Source organism: Neolamprologus multifasciatus, chromosome 1 (assembly GCF_963576455.1).
Source record: "Neolamprologus multifasciatus chromosome 1, fNeoMul1.2, whole genome shotgun sequence".
Taxonomy (NCBI): domain Eukaryota; kingdom Metazoa; phylum Chordata; class Actinopteri; order Cichliformes; family Cichlidae; genus Neolamprologus; species Neolamprologus multifasciatus.
Window position 1 is genome coordinate 24,757,151 of NC_140439.1, and position 17,034 is coordinate 24,774,184.

At 39.1% G+C, this 17,034-nt stretch overlaps 2 protein-coding genes across 3 annotated transcripts in view; one reads left to right on the top strand and one right to left on the bottom strand.

Moving 5' to 3' along the window:
* tacr2 (tachykinin receptor 2) overlaps positions 1–2,366 on the bottom strand; it is a 14,146-nt gene extending 11,780 nt beyond the window's left edge. The window contains exons 1-2 of the mRNA XM_085143471.1: positions 1,457–2,366; positions 580–744 (exon numbers count right to left, since the gene is read on the bottom strand). Of these exons, the coding sequence (XP_084999597.1) occupies positions 580–714 (135 nt within the window). The 5' untranslated portion in view covers positions 715–744; positions 1,457–2,366. The remainder of the gene's footprint in view (positions 1–579; positions 745–1,456) is intronic.
* Positions 2,367–6,890: 4,524 nt separating this feature from the next.
* Positions 6,891–17,034, top strand: part of tspan15 (tetraspanin 15) — a 45,691-nt gene continuing 35,547 nt past the window's right edge. The window contains exon 1 of one of the 2 annotated variants that reach the window (XM_085143666.1): positions 6,891–7,350. In XM_085143666.1, the coding sequence (XP_084999792.1) occupies positions 7,330–7,350 (21 nt within the window). In that variant the 5' untranslated portion in view covers positions 6,891–7,329. Of the gene's footprint in view, positions 7,351–10,664; positions 10,856–17,034 lie in introns of those variants that run through there. The other variant, XM_085143581.1, reaches the window with a different exon arrangement.

Consider the following 17,034-nt stretch of genomic DNA (forward strand, 5'->3'; position numbering starts at 1 on the left):
GAAAATTAATAGGACAGACATGCTGCACGTTATCTGGGGCCAGAAATGAAAACCCTGACATCCATCACCTGTTCATACCCAGCCAACCACTGTTGCAGAAATGTAAAGCAATGAGCTACTTCAGACAGCCAAGCACAGATAGGAGGAGAGGACTGTAAACTGTGCACAGTGTGGTGCAGGTTTAAATGACAGTGGGGGAGTTAAAAGTGTTTAGAGGAATGAGCAAAAAGCCTTCAGATAACTTAACTAATAAACAGTCTGTGAAGTGAAAATGTCCTTTGAATCAGCCCCACATTTTGTCCCTGAGACAAATCACATTCACCAGTAAGCCTTTACTTCATTCTGTTGAGTTTCTGTCTGTTTCAGGCACTTTACTTAGATTTCACAACAATGATGTCACTGACATATGGTTTTTACCCTTCAAAATTATACAAGTAAAAAAAAGAATACACCTGTTTACTTCACTGAGTCGTCTTTCTTACTTCTTTCATTAATATCATCATCAAAATTTCATCTTTTTAAATTCTGCAGTTCTGACTTTAATCACTTTCATTTGTTATCTCAGTGTTTTTCTCTCACCTGCCAGTCGGGCTGTTGGAACTGATTCCAGGTCGTCTCGTTTCCGTCCTCCAACCACTCAGTGGTCATCGACAATGGCCATGAAGTGGTCTCTTCGTCTCGTTCAATATGTTGTATCAGACTACCGGCGTCCATGTTGGCTTTCTGTCTTACCGGTGACAGAACCTGTAGATATAATTGTATATACGTTGTGCGTCATGCGTAATTATCCACAATGACCGACAAATAAAAAAAAAAAAAAAACACTCTCTTGTAGGGGGATTATGAGTAAATACACACGCGTGTGTATCATTGTGTCTATAAAATGATTTCTTCATTTTGTACGCTATAATTAGAGGCACTTAAACCACCCCAATAATAGCTCATTTTCCCACTACAACACGCACTAGCTTTAAGCTGCATCAACTCCAAAACAAGGTGCGAATGTGTTAATCTCCTTGCTGTTCATTGTAGTCTTTAGAGCGGTTTCAATTTGTATTAAAGTTTTTGAGTCTGATTTGAGACAACCATATGGCATCTGGCTTTTGATTACAAGCATTAACAACAGGATGCAAGTATTACCGTGGTGACAACTTCCAGACTCTCCCGACAGCTTAATTTCTTTGCTACAAGACGATTGTTTAAAAAAAAAAAAAAAGAATTAAAAATGACTTTCTTTCTTATTTTGTTTTATTATATCTTAATTCATTTATTAATTCATTAAAGGTGCTTTGAGATTAACTAAATAGATGCACGACTGAGCATGAATTACGCACATTTGTCACATGCAGTGTGTTTCTTTGGCTGCCTTAACTCCACAAGTGATAAATTCATGCACTGGACAATACCCGGAGAAAACCTAAACCTGAATCATATTATTAGTTTTCATATGTCTTACCCGTCTATTAATGGTCAAGTTGAAACTCAATCCATTGCTTTTGTCCGAAAATCAGATTCCTTCTGCGTAAAGGACAAACGGGTCCATCCAATAATCCATTAAGGTATTTCTCCGGATTCCCCGCTCACTCCTTCTCACACACGCATATATTCTGCCTCTCTCTACTGGAATGTGTGACTTGCTCATGTTGATCTGAGAGTGAGAAGCGCAGACGTTCAGGCACGCTACCGTGCGCGCAGAGTCGCGCCAAAATCCTCCACTACCAGAGGGAGAGAGGTGAAGAGAGGTACGAGGTGTAAAATCCTGACAAAATAAACGTCTAACAAGAAAGATAAATGTGATGGAAAGAACTAAGACTTAAACAGAAAATGAAAAGACTTGTGAGAGCAGTGCCTGATTTACGTACTCCATCTCTAAAATAGTCGAATATCAACAAGATGATGGAGAGGGGGAAACAAATGTAAGAGCCTGGACAGAGAACGGGAAAGCTAGGGTGGTCCGAGAAGAAGGAAAGAGAGAGGTGTACCCCTGCATTTTACCGTTACTGCTGTAATTTCTTTACAGCCGTCAATTTTTCAAGTCTGAAACACTTTTGAGATGGTTTCTTGTGAAATTGTCCGAACCCATCCGCACTACCCATCTTCTATGCCTACAAAAACAAAAAAACAAAAAAAACGAGGACACACATATGTGTCTATCCTGGTGGTCTCATACTGAGAGCCTCTAGAAGAGAGCCTGCTGCGCTCATTCACCCTTTTTCATTGTGAATTTGAGCGTGCTAAAAATGCACAATCAAGTGAAAGCTAGAGAAAAAATGATTCTTCAATTGAGTTTTCAATAAAACTCTGAAAGCAACAGTGAAGCTCTTCGATTATTGAGGTGTTCAGCCAAGCTGCAATCACTACAAATCCATCTAAGTAAGATCGTCCCCACCAAGAGATTACATTTGTGGATTTTGGCATGACTGTAGAGAGTTTTTCCTTCTTTTTTTTTAACTGCATTGTGGTCATGGTGCTGACAAGTTCTCAGCAGGATTATGAGACTCTCTTGTCTACACCTTCTGCATGCTTTTTCTAGCCTTCCAAACTGTTGTTCAATTTTGAGGAACATGGTTTGTGTCTGTGAATTTTGTTTGTGGTTCTTCATGTTGTTCTTACCACTTAGTCATTAAAAAAATTGCACAGCAGAAATCCAGCATTTACCAGAATTCAGCTCACACTGTCCCACATAGCAAACAGGTCTGGCCCGGATCTGGTATCAAGCCGGCACTGCTGGTTGACTTCTAGCATGATAAGACTAATTTCATCCAGATATGGGCCAGGCCCGGCATAGATGGCACTGTTTATGTGATGGCATGCCACATCTGGCCCGATTGTAGTTTGGGTTATGTGGCCCAGGCTGATAGAAAACAGGTCTGGCCCGTATCTGGCATCAAGCTGGCACTACTGACTGACCGGTGTCATGGCAGGGTGTCTGCACATGTGGGCTAGGTCCAGCACTTCACCCGTTGCCTACTGGTGGTGGTCAGAGGGCCCGGTGGCGCCAGTGTCCGGCAGCCTCGCCTCTGTCAGTGCGCCCCAGGGTGGCTGTGGCTGCAATGTAGCTTGCCATCACCAGTGTGTGAATGTGTGTGTGAATGGGTGGATGACTGGTTGTGTAAAGCACTTTGGGGTCCTTAGGGACTAGAAAAGCGCTATACAAATACAGGCCATGATGGCACTATTTATGTTCCTATTTTAGTTAGAAGACCCAAATTCCATGTTGTAACACTATACTGCTATAGTAGCCAACTTTTCAAGTACAGATTTGACAGGTTTGTGAGTGTACACTTTATTCAAAACCTAGTGACGGTTTACTCATCTTTGCCAGTGGGTGGCTGTAGCTCAGGCGGTAGGGCAGGTCACCTACTGATCGGAAGGTTAGTGGTTCGATCTCTGGCTCTTCCAGTCTGCAAGAGTGTGAATGCAGTTAGGAAGCACCCATTTTAGAGAAAGTGTGGGTGAATGTGGCATATTGTATAGAGCACTCTGAGTAATGTGGGAGAGTAGAAAAGCGCTATATAAAAATCAGTCCATTCACTGTCTGAACAGAGTTTCATCATGTTACTTTTGGACTCTTATGTTCCGGCACATGTTGTTATTACATGGCTTGATTAAGGTACACATTAGGCTGACATCTGGGCCAGCACGTGATCAGCAGTGTGTCTGCAACTGGCCACGTGCTGGCCCATGTGTGGGCCACCTCTGGTAAACCTGATCTGGGCCACCAAAGGGCCATCATTCTTTGCGGTATGTGGGCCATGTGTAAGCACATTGTGTGGGCCAGATCAGGGCCATACCAATTTTGTTATGTGGAGTCTGGTAATGAGTAATTTCTCCCAATTAAAAACAAAAGAGGTGCCCAAGAGAGTAGCAGTTTTGATATTTTATCTAATGCAGTTATCTGAGGCAAACAGAAAAGTGATGCTAAAAAGTCATGCCATGATACTTGTTTAAGTCCAGCCTTGTGCTTGCAGTTTTTGAAAAGTCACACATTTAAAAAGGCTGCAGCTGTCTACTTTCAGGTAGAGCTGTGCCTCTGAAACAGGACAAAACACTAACAGGTCCACAGGAGATCGTATCACTGCCAAACTGCAGTAAAACATAAACCTGACTAAAAGTATTTACATGTGAGTTGTGTGTTGTTCTTATGAACAATCCGTGTGTTGGTCTGGAAAGGGTTCTCTTCACATGAAATTATAGACAGTCTTTTTGTGCTTATATAGAAGAAATATGAAGCCACAAAAACTCAAATACAGCAGTTTGTCGCTGGAGTGGTAGAGTTGTCAGACATGTTGTTTGAATACCAGAGGGTCTGATCTGGTCTGCTGGTTGGCTTTGGCTTTAAAGTGTATGATAATTGCTGTGCACTCAGTGGGTTTTCATTAAAATTACAGCTATTCCTGGTGTGTTGATGTCATGCAAACATTTCTTCACAAGAACAAAAACGTACTGAAAGTTCTGGATCTAAATGAAGTGTTTAAAACATGCTGCTTACTTTAGAAAAAAAAAACTCTATATGTGACAGCTTTACCTTTATGGATGCACTTTGATCTGTCAATGGGAAAGCATGTAATGATAGCTGAATCACTGAATGAGGGAAAACTCAGATGCAACATGTTTTTGAAAACGTTCATTAAGTGTGAAAATGTCCAAGAAATGATTCACCCTTATTTTTTTCTTTTTTACATTGTGCTTTAAAGGAGCAAGACTTTGTTGTAACTTTTAAAATCTTTGTACCTTTCAGCGGAATATTTTTTGTTCTTGCTGTTAAATATACTATGACCATCAGACCAGTAGTATCTTTGTATTTTTGCATCAACAAGCTGAGTCCCAAAGAGTTATTAGCTGAAAACCGGGCATGTCTAAGCATGGTGTGCAGTTTGTCCTTAATATTTGATAATAGGGTCGGGGGGTGTTACCACAGTGTGTGTCCATAGCCATCTGCAAAACGTGATAGATGCTCTGTCATGGTTTGCAGCCTTTTTGTGTTGTGGATCATGTCAAAATTGTTGGAATTATGAACACAAAAAAGTCCTTTCAGATGTTGATGCATGGTAAAATACCATCTGCAAATTATCGGCTTGGGAACAGCTTCATGTTTCAACATGAGAATGATCCCAAACACATTGTCAATACAGTAAAAGCACACCTGGATAGAAAAGCACATGGTAGAACACCTGTGGTGGACTGGGCTCCCCAGAGTCCAGATGCCAACATTAGTGAAGTAGCGTGGGATCATCTTGAAAGAAAACAGAACAAAAGGCAGCCAACAGCCAAAGAAGAGCTTTGAATGTCCTTCAGTAACCCTGAAGAACTACTCCTGAAGACCACTTAAAGAAATTAAAAGAAAGCTTGCCTACGAGAGTTTAGACTGTGCTGAAAGATAAAGGTGGTCACACCAAATATTGACTTTTGTACCGACTTTGTTTCAGCCTAGTCTTGCTGGCAATTCAAAGCTTTATTTATCTAAAATTTGCACGTAAGGCTGTTAGACACACAGAGGACACAGAGACCAGTAATAGTCAACCAGGCAGCAACCTCCTCCCCGTTATGTCACCGATACAAATCAGATATAAAATTATACTACTTTGTATTAAATGTGTCTCATTTAAAGTCTAAGATTAAAATGTATTTTTGTGCATGATTTCTTTATCTTCATGTCTCAGAGTGTATCCTGACGCTGCAACTTAAAATTCAAAGCAAGTGTAGGTTCTGTATTTACAGAAACTGACTTTTATATTGTGCCCCTATTTCTAAGAGTGTGCTTTCTATCCACATTGCTTATCACCAGCTAGAAGGTGCCTCTAAGGACACTCCATGTACACTTTCTTTTATACTGTTTGTAAAAAAAACTCTTGTCATTGCATTGACTTTGAGTTTATCCTTGAAGAAATTCAACAACATATCTCACAGTGCAAACAGGCAGATTGTGACTCCAGTGATTTTTTTTTCAGTCTCACTGTTACTGTTGTAGATTTTTGTGCTTCTGTGATAGTTTCTCACTTTGTTACCTGCTTCTCGTTGCATGCCCGTTCCTCACATTCCTTGCAGGGGAAATCTACTGCGTATGCCCGTGCATGTAATCAGTGAACAGAATGACCAAAGGTAGAGTTTGCTGACTGTGTACAATGTGCACTGCCTGTGTGTACTTTCATGTGATCAAACAAGCTTGTTTGTCCAGTGACTGACACGCTGAAGAAAAAATTAAAAGTTTCTGAGAAGGTGTAGCAGTTCTTAATAAATGGGGTTGCCCGAGTGAATCTGTGCGAGAGCTGGCTATCAAGGGTCAAAACCTAATCAAGAGGGGAAGAAACTCATTTTCACCACCTAAACTAGCAAACACAGAAATAGACACCTGCAGTGACTCTTCAGTTGCACCTGAACACATCTCAAATAAATACTTTACAAAAACTAGACAGTCTGTACTCCCAGGCAACCAGAGGACACAAACATTCTTATTTTGCTGAAGGTTGACTTCACTTGAAAATCTTTGAGTTTCTTTGTTGCTTTCACTCCAAGATCATTTTCTGACTGAAGAAAGTAATAAAGGTGATGTATAAGTAAGAAAAGTACCAGGAGTGGGGAAACAGCCAATCACACAGCTCCCTCCTACTGATGTGAAATGTTTTGTTGGCCGAGTCACTGCTGATAAAGATGTTGCTGCTTTTGGTGCTTAGAAAACTGCAATAAGGGCGCTACAGCAGCTAAAAAGGCAAGGGATGGTGATTTATCACATACAAGCTAATGACTGGTTTATCACATTCGATGTCTTCTGATCCTCTGATATATATTCAGGGATTTGAATGTTTGCTTTGGATAGTGTCTGTGCTGTGAACTCTTTGATAGGCGGCTATTTAAAGAAGATCGGATATGCATGTGTAAGTTGTGTGTATCGGATCTGTTTATTGAGTCGCAGATGCCAACAGACTCAATTGACTGATCCGCAAGGAAAGTAATGTTGTGGCAATGGACCCTCTTCAGGTGGTGTCGGAGAGTTGACCAAGATATTGACCAAGATAAGGACAATACCTCCCATGCACTCCATGATGCGCTTGCCAGTCACAGGAGCATGCTTAGTGAACGGCTGAGATCATCAAAATGCACCACTGAATTACACAGGAAGTCACTCCTGCCTTATTTATATAGCTCCAATTTTAATTAATTAATGACACATTTAATTGATTATTTATGATATATTTAATTAATTAATTTTGGCGCTCAATAGCCTCCATACAAAAGCTGCTACCTCTGAAAATTCTTTGAAGAACCCTCCAGTGATCCAGTCACTGATCCAGTCCCTCACAGCATGGGGATGCATGGTCCCTCCGCCAAATGTCACCACGAGGAGAGAAGGTACTGTAGATGTTTTTGTTTTGAGTAATGTTTGATGTACTTTCTGTATGAAGGTAAATATGTTGCAAAATGGAAGAGCTTGCAGAATAAAATGTGAGAATTAAAAACAAATCTGAACTTATATTTTTTTTGAAATTTTCACTTGTAAAAAGTTTTCACATGCTTGTGTTTTAAATTTACAGTTACAAAAAAATATGAATAAATGTGGAGATTGACACTTACACAGATATACTGAGAGCTTCAAACTTGTAATTCTGGTTTTATTGATATTTATTTAATTTCTTTTACTATTTTCACAACTCTGATCACAGCCTCTCGAATCAGTTAAAACAGCTGCTCAGTTGCGTCCTCTTGAGTCACAAATTCATAGATTTTCGTACTGATTTTAAAAAAAAATAAGTTGAAATTTTTTTTGCACATTCACATGTTTCATTCTACAGCCTCTAATATTTGGCAGTATATTTACCTTCATATATCTGCTGCATTAGCGTAAAGAAAACAAACATGTTTATCTTTGTGAAAACAGTGATAAGAGTGTGTTTGCCATTCAAGTTTCTGCTACGATGACACAAAAAATGATGACACATTTCTAACGGTTGGCTCATGCTCATCTCACATAATTTCTTATGGCCAGACAGACGGGTTAGTAAGCAGGTTATCTGTACAAAACAAATGCCCGTGTGTGGGGCAATAATTCGGGTAGTCATTAGGTCAATTTACATGCTGAAGAAACTGTACTTTTCTGTTGTACCACTTGAGGCTTGGGCCTAATTATGTAATAGTTCTGCACTTGTTTGTTCCTGTTGTTTCTGGTCTTTAAGAAACCTTTAAGAAACCTTCTTAAAGCAATAAATGTACATTTATGGAAAGCTCTCAAGTGTTCTGGCTGGAATGGGCAGGTCTTGTCTTCACCTTTAGGTGGGGTCTTTGGTTTCCTGTCTTTCACCCACTGTACCTGCTTCCTGTCATTGTCATCAGGAGCAGTATATATGGGGCTGCTTGCATTCTGCGGGAGAATGCTTCAAATCAAAGTTTATTTCTATAGCACATTTTGAAAGACCAATAATGATCATCGAAGTGCTTCACAGTCGACCACAAGACACATAAAATTCGGGACAGAGCATAACAAGCAAACAGGGAAGAAAAAAACACTTTTGCATAGAGCAAACCAGATGAAGGTCAAACTAGTTTGATTCAAAAGTAAACAAGTGAGTTTTTAGGTGCAATTTGAAAGATTGGATAGACTCAGACATGCGAATATCAGCTGGGAGATTATTCCAGAGTCTAGGTGCAGCAATAGCAAAGGCTCGATCACCTTAGGTCTTTAACCGAGACCTTGGTTGCACTAAGAGCAACTGACTCGAAGATCTTAGTGCTCTCTTGGGGTTGTACAAGTGCAGGAGATCAGTTAGGTAGCTAGGCGCCAAGTTTTTTAAAATTTTAAAAGTGATCAAAAGAATTTTAAAGTCAATACGGTATTCAATGGGGAGCCAATGTAAGAAGATAAATGCTTATCTTCTCAGTGTGGCAACCAGGCTCCTAAATTGCATTTATGTATTTTGGTGTTTCCCCGGGTACATTTTGCAACATATTTGCTCTGCTTTTCTAGTCGAGCTGGTCCGTCCTGCTGTCTGCCTGTCCACCCACCAGCATCTCATGACAGCCTCAATGAACAAATCCTTCGCATTCCGATCATAACCTGCTGCAATTATTCTCTCTTCTGAGTCACTTTGTGTCAATAAACAAGTTTCAGTATAACACAGTCCGTCTCCTTGAAGTGCACTTTGTCGGAAAATCCAGTCTTGTATAAAATGCTGAGTTAATACATTTTAATTGCATTGGTGTATTTCATACTTGTTTTGTTCTAATAACAGAGGGAATGAATCGTGTTCACAGTAGATTTTATCTTGTTTTCCCTTGACTTTTTGCTTTCAGCAGCATCAGATTAGAGTACAAACAAGACTCAGATCAAAGTATGTGAATGTATTCATCTTCACTTTGTGACCATGCTCTTAAAATAAAATGATAGCAGATAAGAAAGAGTCTACCTTCTCCCAATAGTTTCGGGTCTAGACGTCTCTCTTTATGTGGATCTCAACAGCATTTTTATTCCTCGTTCCCTTGTTCCACATCTTCAAACAATGTCCCACATTTTGACTGGCTCTGCAGGAAATGCACTTCTCTAAAGTCCCAAAACATTGATCCGGTTCATCTTTGCAAATTTTGTTAAATATGATGGAAACAATCCTAAAAAAAAAGGAAGTGCCATTATGTTCCTAGAAATAGAGTTTCTATTCTTTCTGAACAGGAAGTGGAGGGACACAGTAGATAAAGATTGCTAAAATTGCCAGCTTTGGCAGCCTGTGGCTACATCCAAACTGTGCTGGGTTTTAATTTGGATGCATCCAGGCAGAAGAGAAGTTGAAATAACAGAGAAATAAAAGAGATTACAGGAGTATATAAAGACTTTCACATGAAAGCAAAAGAACAAACTTTAGCTTCCCTTTACCTTATTGTATTTACTCAGTAATAGAGCAAAATGCATATTTATCCTGCACAGTTTATTGCATTTTTATTTGTAAGTTATGAAAATTTAGGATTCTCAGTCCCATTTTGTCCCATGCGAACTCAGTGTTTGTCCTATGTTTACTTCTGAACACCCTACAGCATAAAATGGTGAGATACAGATAATAATGTCAATCTGTAGACCTGCACAGTGTGGTGAAGCTATTGTTGACATAGGCTGCCGAAACATTTCTAGATATTTACATAGGCGTGTACGTTAATGGGTTAGAAATACCTGGGCAAAGTACAGAAGATGTTGTGAAATAGCCGCACTGTTCATAAGTTGTTCTGCTAGTCTCCGGTTTGGCATTTTGGCTCTTTCAATCATGTGTGTTGGTTTTTTAACCAATCATAGGAGCTTGTTATCAGCTTATACTAACAACTATATGCTGGATAGCTTAGCTTGAAAGATACCTTTGTAATTTACTGTGATATTAAAAACCAGTTAGATACTCAGTTTAAACAAAAAATATATATATTAAAAAGAGGCTTAAAACAAACTGAACAGCAAGCCCCAGGAAAATCAAAGAAGTTTTTTATTTTTTATTTTTTGACAATAAACAACGGGAAACGTACGGGAAGCGAACCCATCTGTCACTTAAAATGACCACGTCCTTAATTGGGCAAAGATTTGAATCTTAATAAAATTTGAAGTGGATTTTATTAATGTACTTATGTCACATAACTTCTACAAGTTAAAAGTCTTGCACAAGCTCACATCCACCAGCTCCCTTCGGCCGTCCATATATCAGACTGTACGCGCGTTTCCAGGTGCTGTGACGAGGACAACGCGGAAGTGAATTGTCAACAGTCCAAAGAGCCGCTGAAAGAAACTATCCTCCGTCCAGACACGATGGCAGAGGGAGAGTCTAAATGTTGTGCTGATTGTTCCTATTATATCCTCAAATTCATGCTGTTCTTCTACGCCTGCTGTTGGTGGGTGAGTACAGACACGATTATCCTAAAACCTAGAGTGTGCGCTTTGTTTGCTCGGAGATCCCGGCTGGCAGGGAGGGAAGGCTGGGTGTGTTTGTGTTTGTGTGTGCTTGTGTGTTTATCTAATGCTTTTGATTTGTGGGTATGCGAGCTCCAGTCAGATCCGTGGGGTGGACAAAGGGTGATCCGGTCTTATTTCGTTTTTCTAATAAAACCATGGGCTTTGTAAGCTACACCTGTGGACGGACAGGTGCTGTAGGATATTGCTCACAGAAACCTTCCGCCGCCACACCATCCTTGCGTACCTTTACCCTACCCGAATGAGAACTGGGTAAATAAAATAAAAATAAAATAAAAAAACAGAGAAAAAAAGGAAGAACGGACGAGGCGTCATTTTTCACGCAGGAGTCTTGTGTCCTCCCGTGGTCAATGTACCACAGTACGGGTCATGTGGACCGATGAGCCACATGTAACTCAAATGACAGTGACAGCACTGCAGCAGCGTCGCTTCAGTAGTTTTTTTATTCAATCTGCTGACCACTTAACTCCACGCAGGCTATCAGTAAAGTTTCTGTTTTTCTTCCGTAGAATTTATTTCAGTGTGTGGAGCATTTTTATTTTATTTATTGAGTGGCAGTGTGAGATCAGGGCTCTGACACGCAGTCCGCTGCACTGCTCCTTGCTCTTCTTGTCTGATGGTTTGGATTATTTGGGGTCACTGATGCATTGAAAAATTATATGGAGACATTTTTTTTTTCTGCAGAAGCTCATACTGACTTGGAGGAAGAACGCATTAGAGGATCTGAACGGAAAATGATCAGTTATGATGAAAGTATTACATTAAATGCATTTAAAAAATCCACCTAAAAGTTATTTAGACTTTTACTTTTATTTGTTTACATTTAGACTGCTGCTGTGTAGGTCACTGATGAAACACTGCAAATGAGTCAAAACTCTCCAGCCATCATCAGTCATTCCCATCGAGGTTCCTCAGCATAATGCTGCCTCTAGCAGACTTTCTGGGAGTTATCTTGTTTTCCCTTTAGGATTTTTCAGGAACGACAGACATAGCCTGCCTGGAAATGACCTGCAGATTATCTTTTCCAAGTGTGTGTGTTTTAGTGTTAAAGCCATCTGAGATAAGAGCGGGAGTGTATTGTAGCTTCTTGCATTAGAACAGTTTAGGCCAGTTTAGCACATGCACATACACGGCAGAGTAAAACTTTGCAGATAGTAGTCCAACACTATCTACTTTTTTTTTTTTTATAGCTATTTTTGGGAAAACCACACAATCTCCCAGACAGAAGCACCTGGAACTCCCCAAGCAGAGGAAGCTGAGTGTCCCAAATGATTTTTATGCCCCTGTGAGGACCCACACTTAATATAGACACTGAAGGTTTTCAAGGTTAATAAAAGTAGTCGTACAACATACAGTACCCAGTTTGTTTCAGTTTAAAACGACCAAAACACATACCCTTTTCATTAGTGTCATGTCTACATTAAAACTTGCAATTTCCTATAAAGAAATTTTTGATTTAGCCTTCTACATATTGGATCTATATTTGAATAAAATGGTGTGGTGGTTTACACGTTTGCCTAACAAGTAAAATATCTCCTGGCTGCTTTCTGGGTGGAAACACAAACTCCAGCTTCAAACTCTGCCAGATCAAATATACAGAGCAACCTGTTGTAATGACGCTTTGTGATTAAGAAAAGATTTTTTTGAGTGGCTGGAAGCCCACCTTTATCGTTGCTGTCATTTGATCTGGGGCTGTGAAAGTAATTAAATTTGATTTTTAATTATGAATTTGGCAACCAACAAATAAAACCAGGAAACCTTTGAGAAAAACTTCAGTCTGACAATGCTGCTCTCATTTTGATGATGGAATGATTGCTACAGATAATAATAATAAGTCTCAGAGCAGACTGTGCACCTGATTTTAGTCATATCATTTTTCAGAATAGAAGTATATCATTATATATGATCCCAGTTTAGTTGACATGTTAGCATAGTTTTGTTCTTACATTTCTCCACCTTATCTTCTACTTTAATAACCAGATATATTGGGGAGGGGGGGGGGTATAAACAATGGCTAATTATTAGATCAATAACTCATTGAGATATGCCAATTCTGATATAGTTACAACCAAAGCGTCACATGAATTTAAACAGTTAGTCTACAGTTTTCAAAGGATGTCATGTTGGTTGTTGAGCTGTAAATAAACTTTGACCTTTTAGCCATCTGTTTAATTCAGTCTTACTAATGCTTGGCTTAAACTAACACAGAGTGTTAGTTTACTTACTTAAACTAACACAGAGTGTTAGTTTAAGCCAAGCAGAATTTCAATAAATGTTAACACTAAAGTGGATATACTATGTTTTCCTTTGTTTTTGTCATATATAAAAATATTGTGACAGTGGTAGATGGAGGTCATTGTTTGCTTCAGTAATCCCTGTGAGCAAAAACCTCAGGCTGAAGTCTAAACTCTGTTTCAGACAGTGTCTTTTTTCTACTCTTGGTTTTCAGAGAGAATGGATATCCCTAATATGGTCGTCTCAGGCACACGGCTCTGACTGCGGGTACAGAAACCCCACTGACCCATTCTTTAAACCTTTTGCTTACAAGGGTCAGCCAATCAGAAGAAAGTTGTCTTTTTGCTTTAGTAGAATAAAATACAGTGCTGGAAATCAACATTATAAATCTGCTGACCAAGTTTTCTAAACACCTGACAGGTATTACAGCGAGACAAGTTCAGTACAGCCAGGCCGGTTGGAAATGGGTATCATGACAGTAATTAACAACTTAAGCCGGGCTTTCCACTTCAGGTCTCTGCACATTTGCATTAAAAGGGACATTTTGTGGGTCATGTTACTCTTTTTTTCCATACAAACTTATCCCCATGATGTTATCTGATGATGATAAGTCCGATAAGTAAGAGATTAAGAGATTCTGAAGAACAAAAATATAGCATTAGAATGCAAAACTTTTGCAAATAAGATGAGATTAATGCAGCAGAAAAATCATTAATCTGTGCATAGCGTGTTAAACATTTTAATTCAAGTTAATTATTTTATCACTGAGTGCAAGCTCAGTCCTGCTGTTTATTTCTAGAGCTCTGAAACTTTAAACTGGATGCATTTAAACTGCTACTGCCCCATAGGATAATAAAGTAAACGTGGAAATCTCTTTAGCTTATAAACAGATTAAACTGAAATTCATTTTATTGTTTGAACAGGTATTCTTTGTACGCTCTGTGTTCCTCTAGCAGATGAATAGAAATTGATACACGTACGTTCCTGTGACAATGTGTTGCTTCATTCATTGTTTTTAGCAAAGCAAAACTTAACAAGTTGCACATTTAAAAATTGTTTCCCCACCAGAGAATGTAGTTCCTGTGGCACATAGACACAGAAAACTTTAAGCTTGACATCTGGTTTTTCCACAGGTTCTTTTCTGTAGACAAAAGTAGTGGATCAGTACTGGAACACAGAGTTCATGCACACAGAGTTGTCCGACCAGTAAAAACTGGGCCACATTAGAGTATATTGACCATTTAATCCCGAAACAATAGCCTTACTTGCGACTATTTTTTTTTTTTTTAAAGGCAGTAACATGAAGTGATATAATTTAGTTCTTGAACATGATGTTTATTTCAACAAATACCTCCAAATGGGAGATATGACTGCAACAGTTTATACTGCTGGCTTACAAGCTTGCCTTTTTTTTGTCTTCCTTTCTGGGAAATACTGTATAACCAACCATGCAGCTGCTCCCTCTCATAGATGATGTGATAGACTGTATATTTTTGAAGACAGATGGCTAATTGACACTTGGTGCACTTAGAAAATTTATTTATTTGTCTCTTCTGTAAGAACCTTTTGAGAAGTTAATTTGCGATGGGAGGAAGCGCAAAAAGGAGTAGAACGGGAGGCAAAGGCATAAGACTCAGTAATGGGTTTATTATGGAGAATGAATGCTGCCTTGATAGGGAAGGTGAAACGGATAAACATGTTATATTTACTTTGATCCCACTGCTCGTTGACTCAGTCACATTAATAAGATATTTTTTTGCCACATGGTGCCTCTGAATAAAGAGTTCTGGGACATCCTCCTGGAAACCTAGACACAAAGATTGAACGCCAACAGCGATTCTCATAAAATGTTTCATGCAACAGGTGCTCAAATCTTTTTTTCAGTTCACCGCATGATGCTACAGTAATCATTTCACACTATAATATAATATAATGAGTAATGAAAACAACAAGTAATGATGCACCAGTTGGTTTTGGAGAAACAGAGGACTCTGCAGTGTGAGTACTCTTGTGGTGATTTACTAGAATTCAGAGCTTCACTTTCTAAAATGTCAGTTGGTAATTTAAACCACCTGTAAAAGAAACTCGAGTGGGTTACTTTCAGATCTCTTTGTGCTTCTTCATTTGGTTTTGTTTTTCTTTTGCTCTTAATGACCTGTTTTTCACCCCCGTTCAGCGTTTTTGCAGAACAGGATGTGCGCGTGCTGGCTATCAACTGCTTAGAGTGTAAATGTCCAAACAATGCGGTGTATATTTTGGAGGAACAATGTACAGAAGATGATGAGTCATTTCCTGCTTACTGTGGGAATGATTTAACCCACATTAGGACAACAGATTAATCTCCATTCTGTATTCAAATGGAGAACAGTTGACAAAGAGTAAACGCAAAATTAAAGCAAAGCTTGAGGGTGACGAGAATGCCTCGGGTCATGTTTAACAGTGTTTAAACGCTGCTTTGATTTGAATTCTTATTCCGAAATTAGCATGAAGTGAAATAATGTAAACAACTGATTAGGAGGACAGAACAGAGGAGCACGACTGGAGAGGTGCAGAGAGGATTTGTCAGAGGTTTTGATTGCCGTCTGTAATTTGTCACAAATTGTTTGTTCCTGTCATCTGAATCTTAGAGAAATGTAAAAGCAGCTGGAGTTCTTCCAATAACCTTCCCAGCATGTTCCCAAGTTTGCTGCTTTCTTTCAGTTTGCTGCGTGAAGTTATTTGCTGCTCTTAACTAGAGATGGCACGATACCACTTTTTTATGTCCGATACCGATATCATAAATTTGGATATCTGCCGATACCGATATGAATCCGATATAGTGTTTTTTAATCAATAAAACGTTTTTTTAATATCTTGCTGCATTTTGTATAAGTTTATACTCAAGTTTAAATAAATAACAACACTAAAGCTATTCTGTTATACCTGTATGTAAAAAATACCCAAAATATTTCATAGTTCAGCAACACTGATCAATCTAATAAACGTAAACCTGCTCCATCCTCCCTATTCTGGTATTTTAAAGAGTACTTAGCAGAAATATCAAGCAACCTAACTAATAAGGTTGCAAACTCCCAGCAAAAAAAAATAGGGAACCACCCCCCACCCTCCAGCTCATGATGCTTAATCGATGTAATCAAATTTAATTTGATGCAGGGGGAAAAATGCACAGAAAGAAATTATTTTTCAAGAATAATTAAATAGATTCAACATCTTTCTTCAACAGAATTGCAGACTGCACAGATGGTATCTTCCCAAAGGAAAAAGTACTATAGCTTACTAGGGTATATTAGACTTAACAGTTACTATATACAGTAATGGACTTCTATGTATTTTACATCAGATTAAAACTTTGGGTGTAAGAGTCAGATAATTATTTATTAAAAGCTAGACATTTTAAACGAGAACAAGAAAGAAAAGTATGTCTTTGTGCCCCCTTTTCCCTGTTCATGCCCTATCGGCCCCCTGGCTAGACTTTGCTAGATCCGCCCCTGCACAGTTACCAGCCGTCAGCTACGTAGAAAACGATCCTGGTCTAGAAAGTAATATTAAATAAATTCTAACAACAGCTTATCAAGCTTAATAGTGCTGCTGTTGTTCAGCCGCTGGTTTCCTCCTTCTGGTGCAAAGTGGGCCAAAAACAAAGAAGAGAGACAGACTCGCGACAGAAAAGCCGATCAGCTGATCATTAAGCAGTTTCACGATTGAAGTAGCAGCAGGAGAGAGAGAGAGAGGCAGTCGCTCCATATATCTGTTGTTAAGCTTAACATGGGAACGCTTTACAAACATTCAGAGATGAACTTACACACTTGCTTTACTTCTCTCTGGGAAAACTTCCTCGGAGATGAAATGCTGGTTTGCTAGCGAGGCTA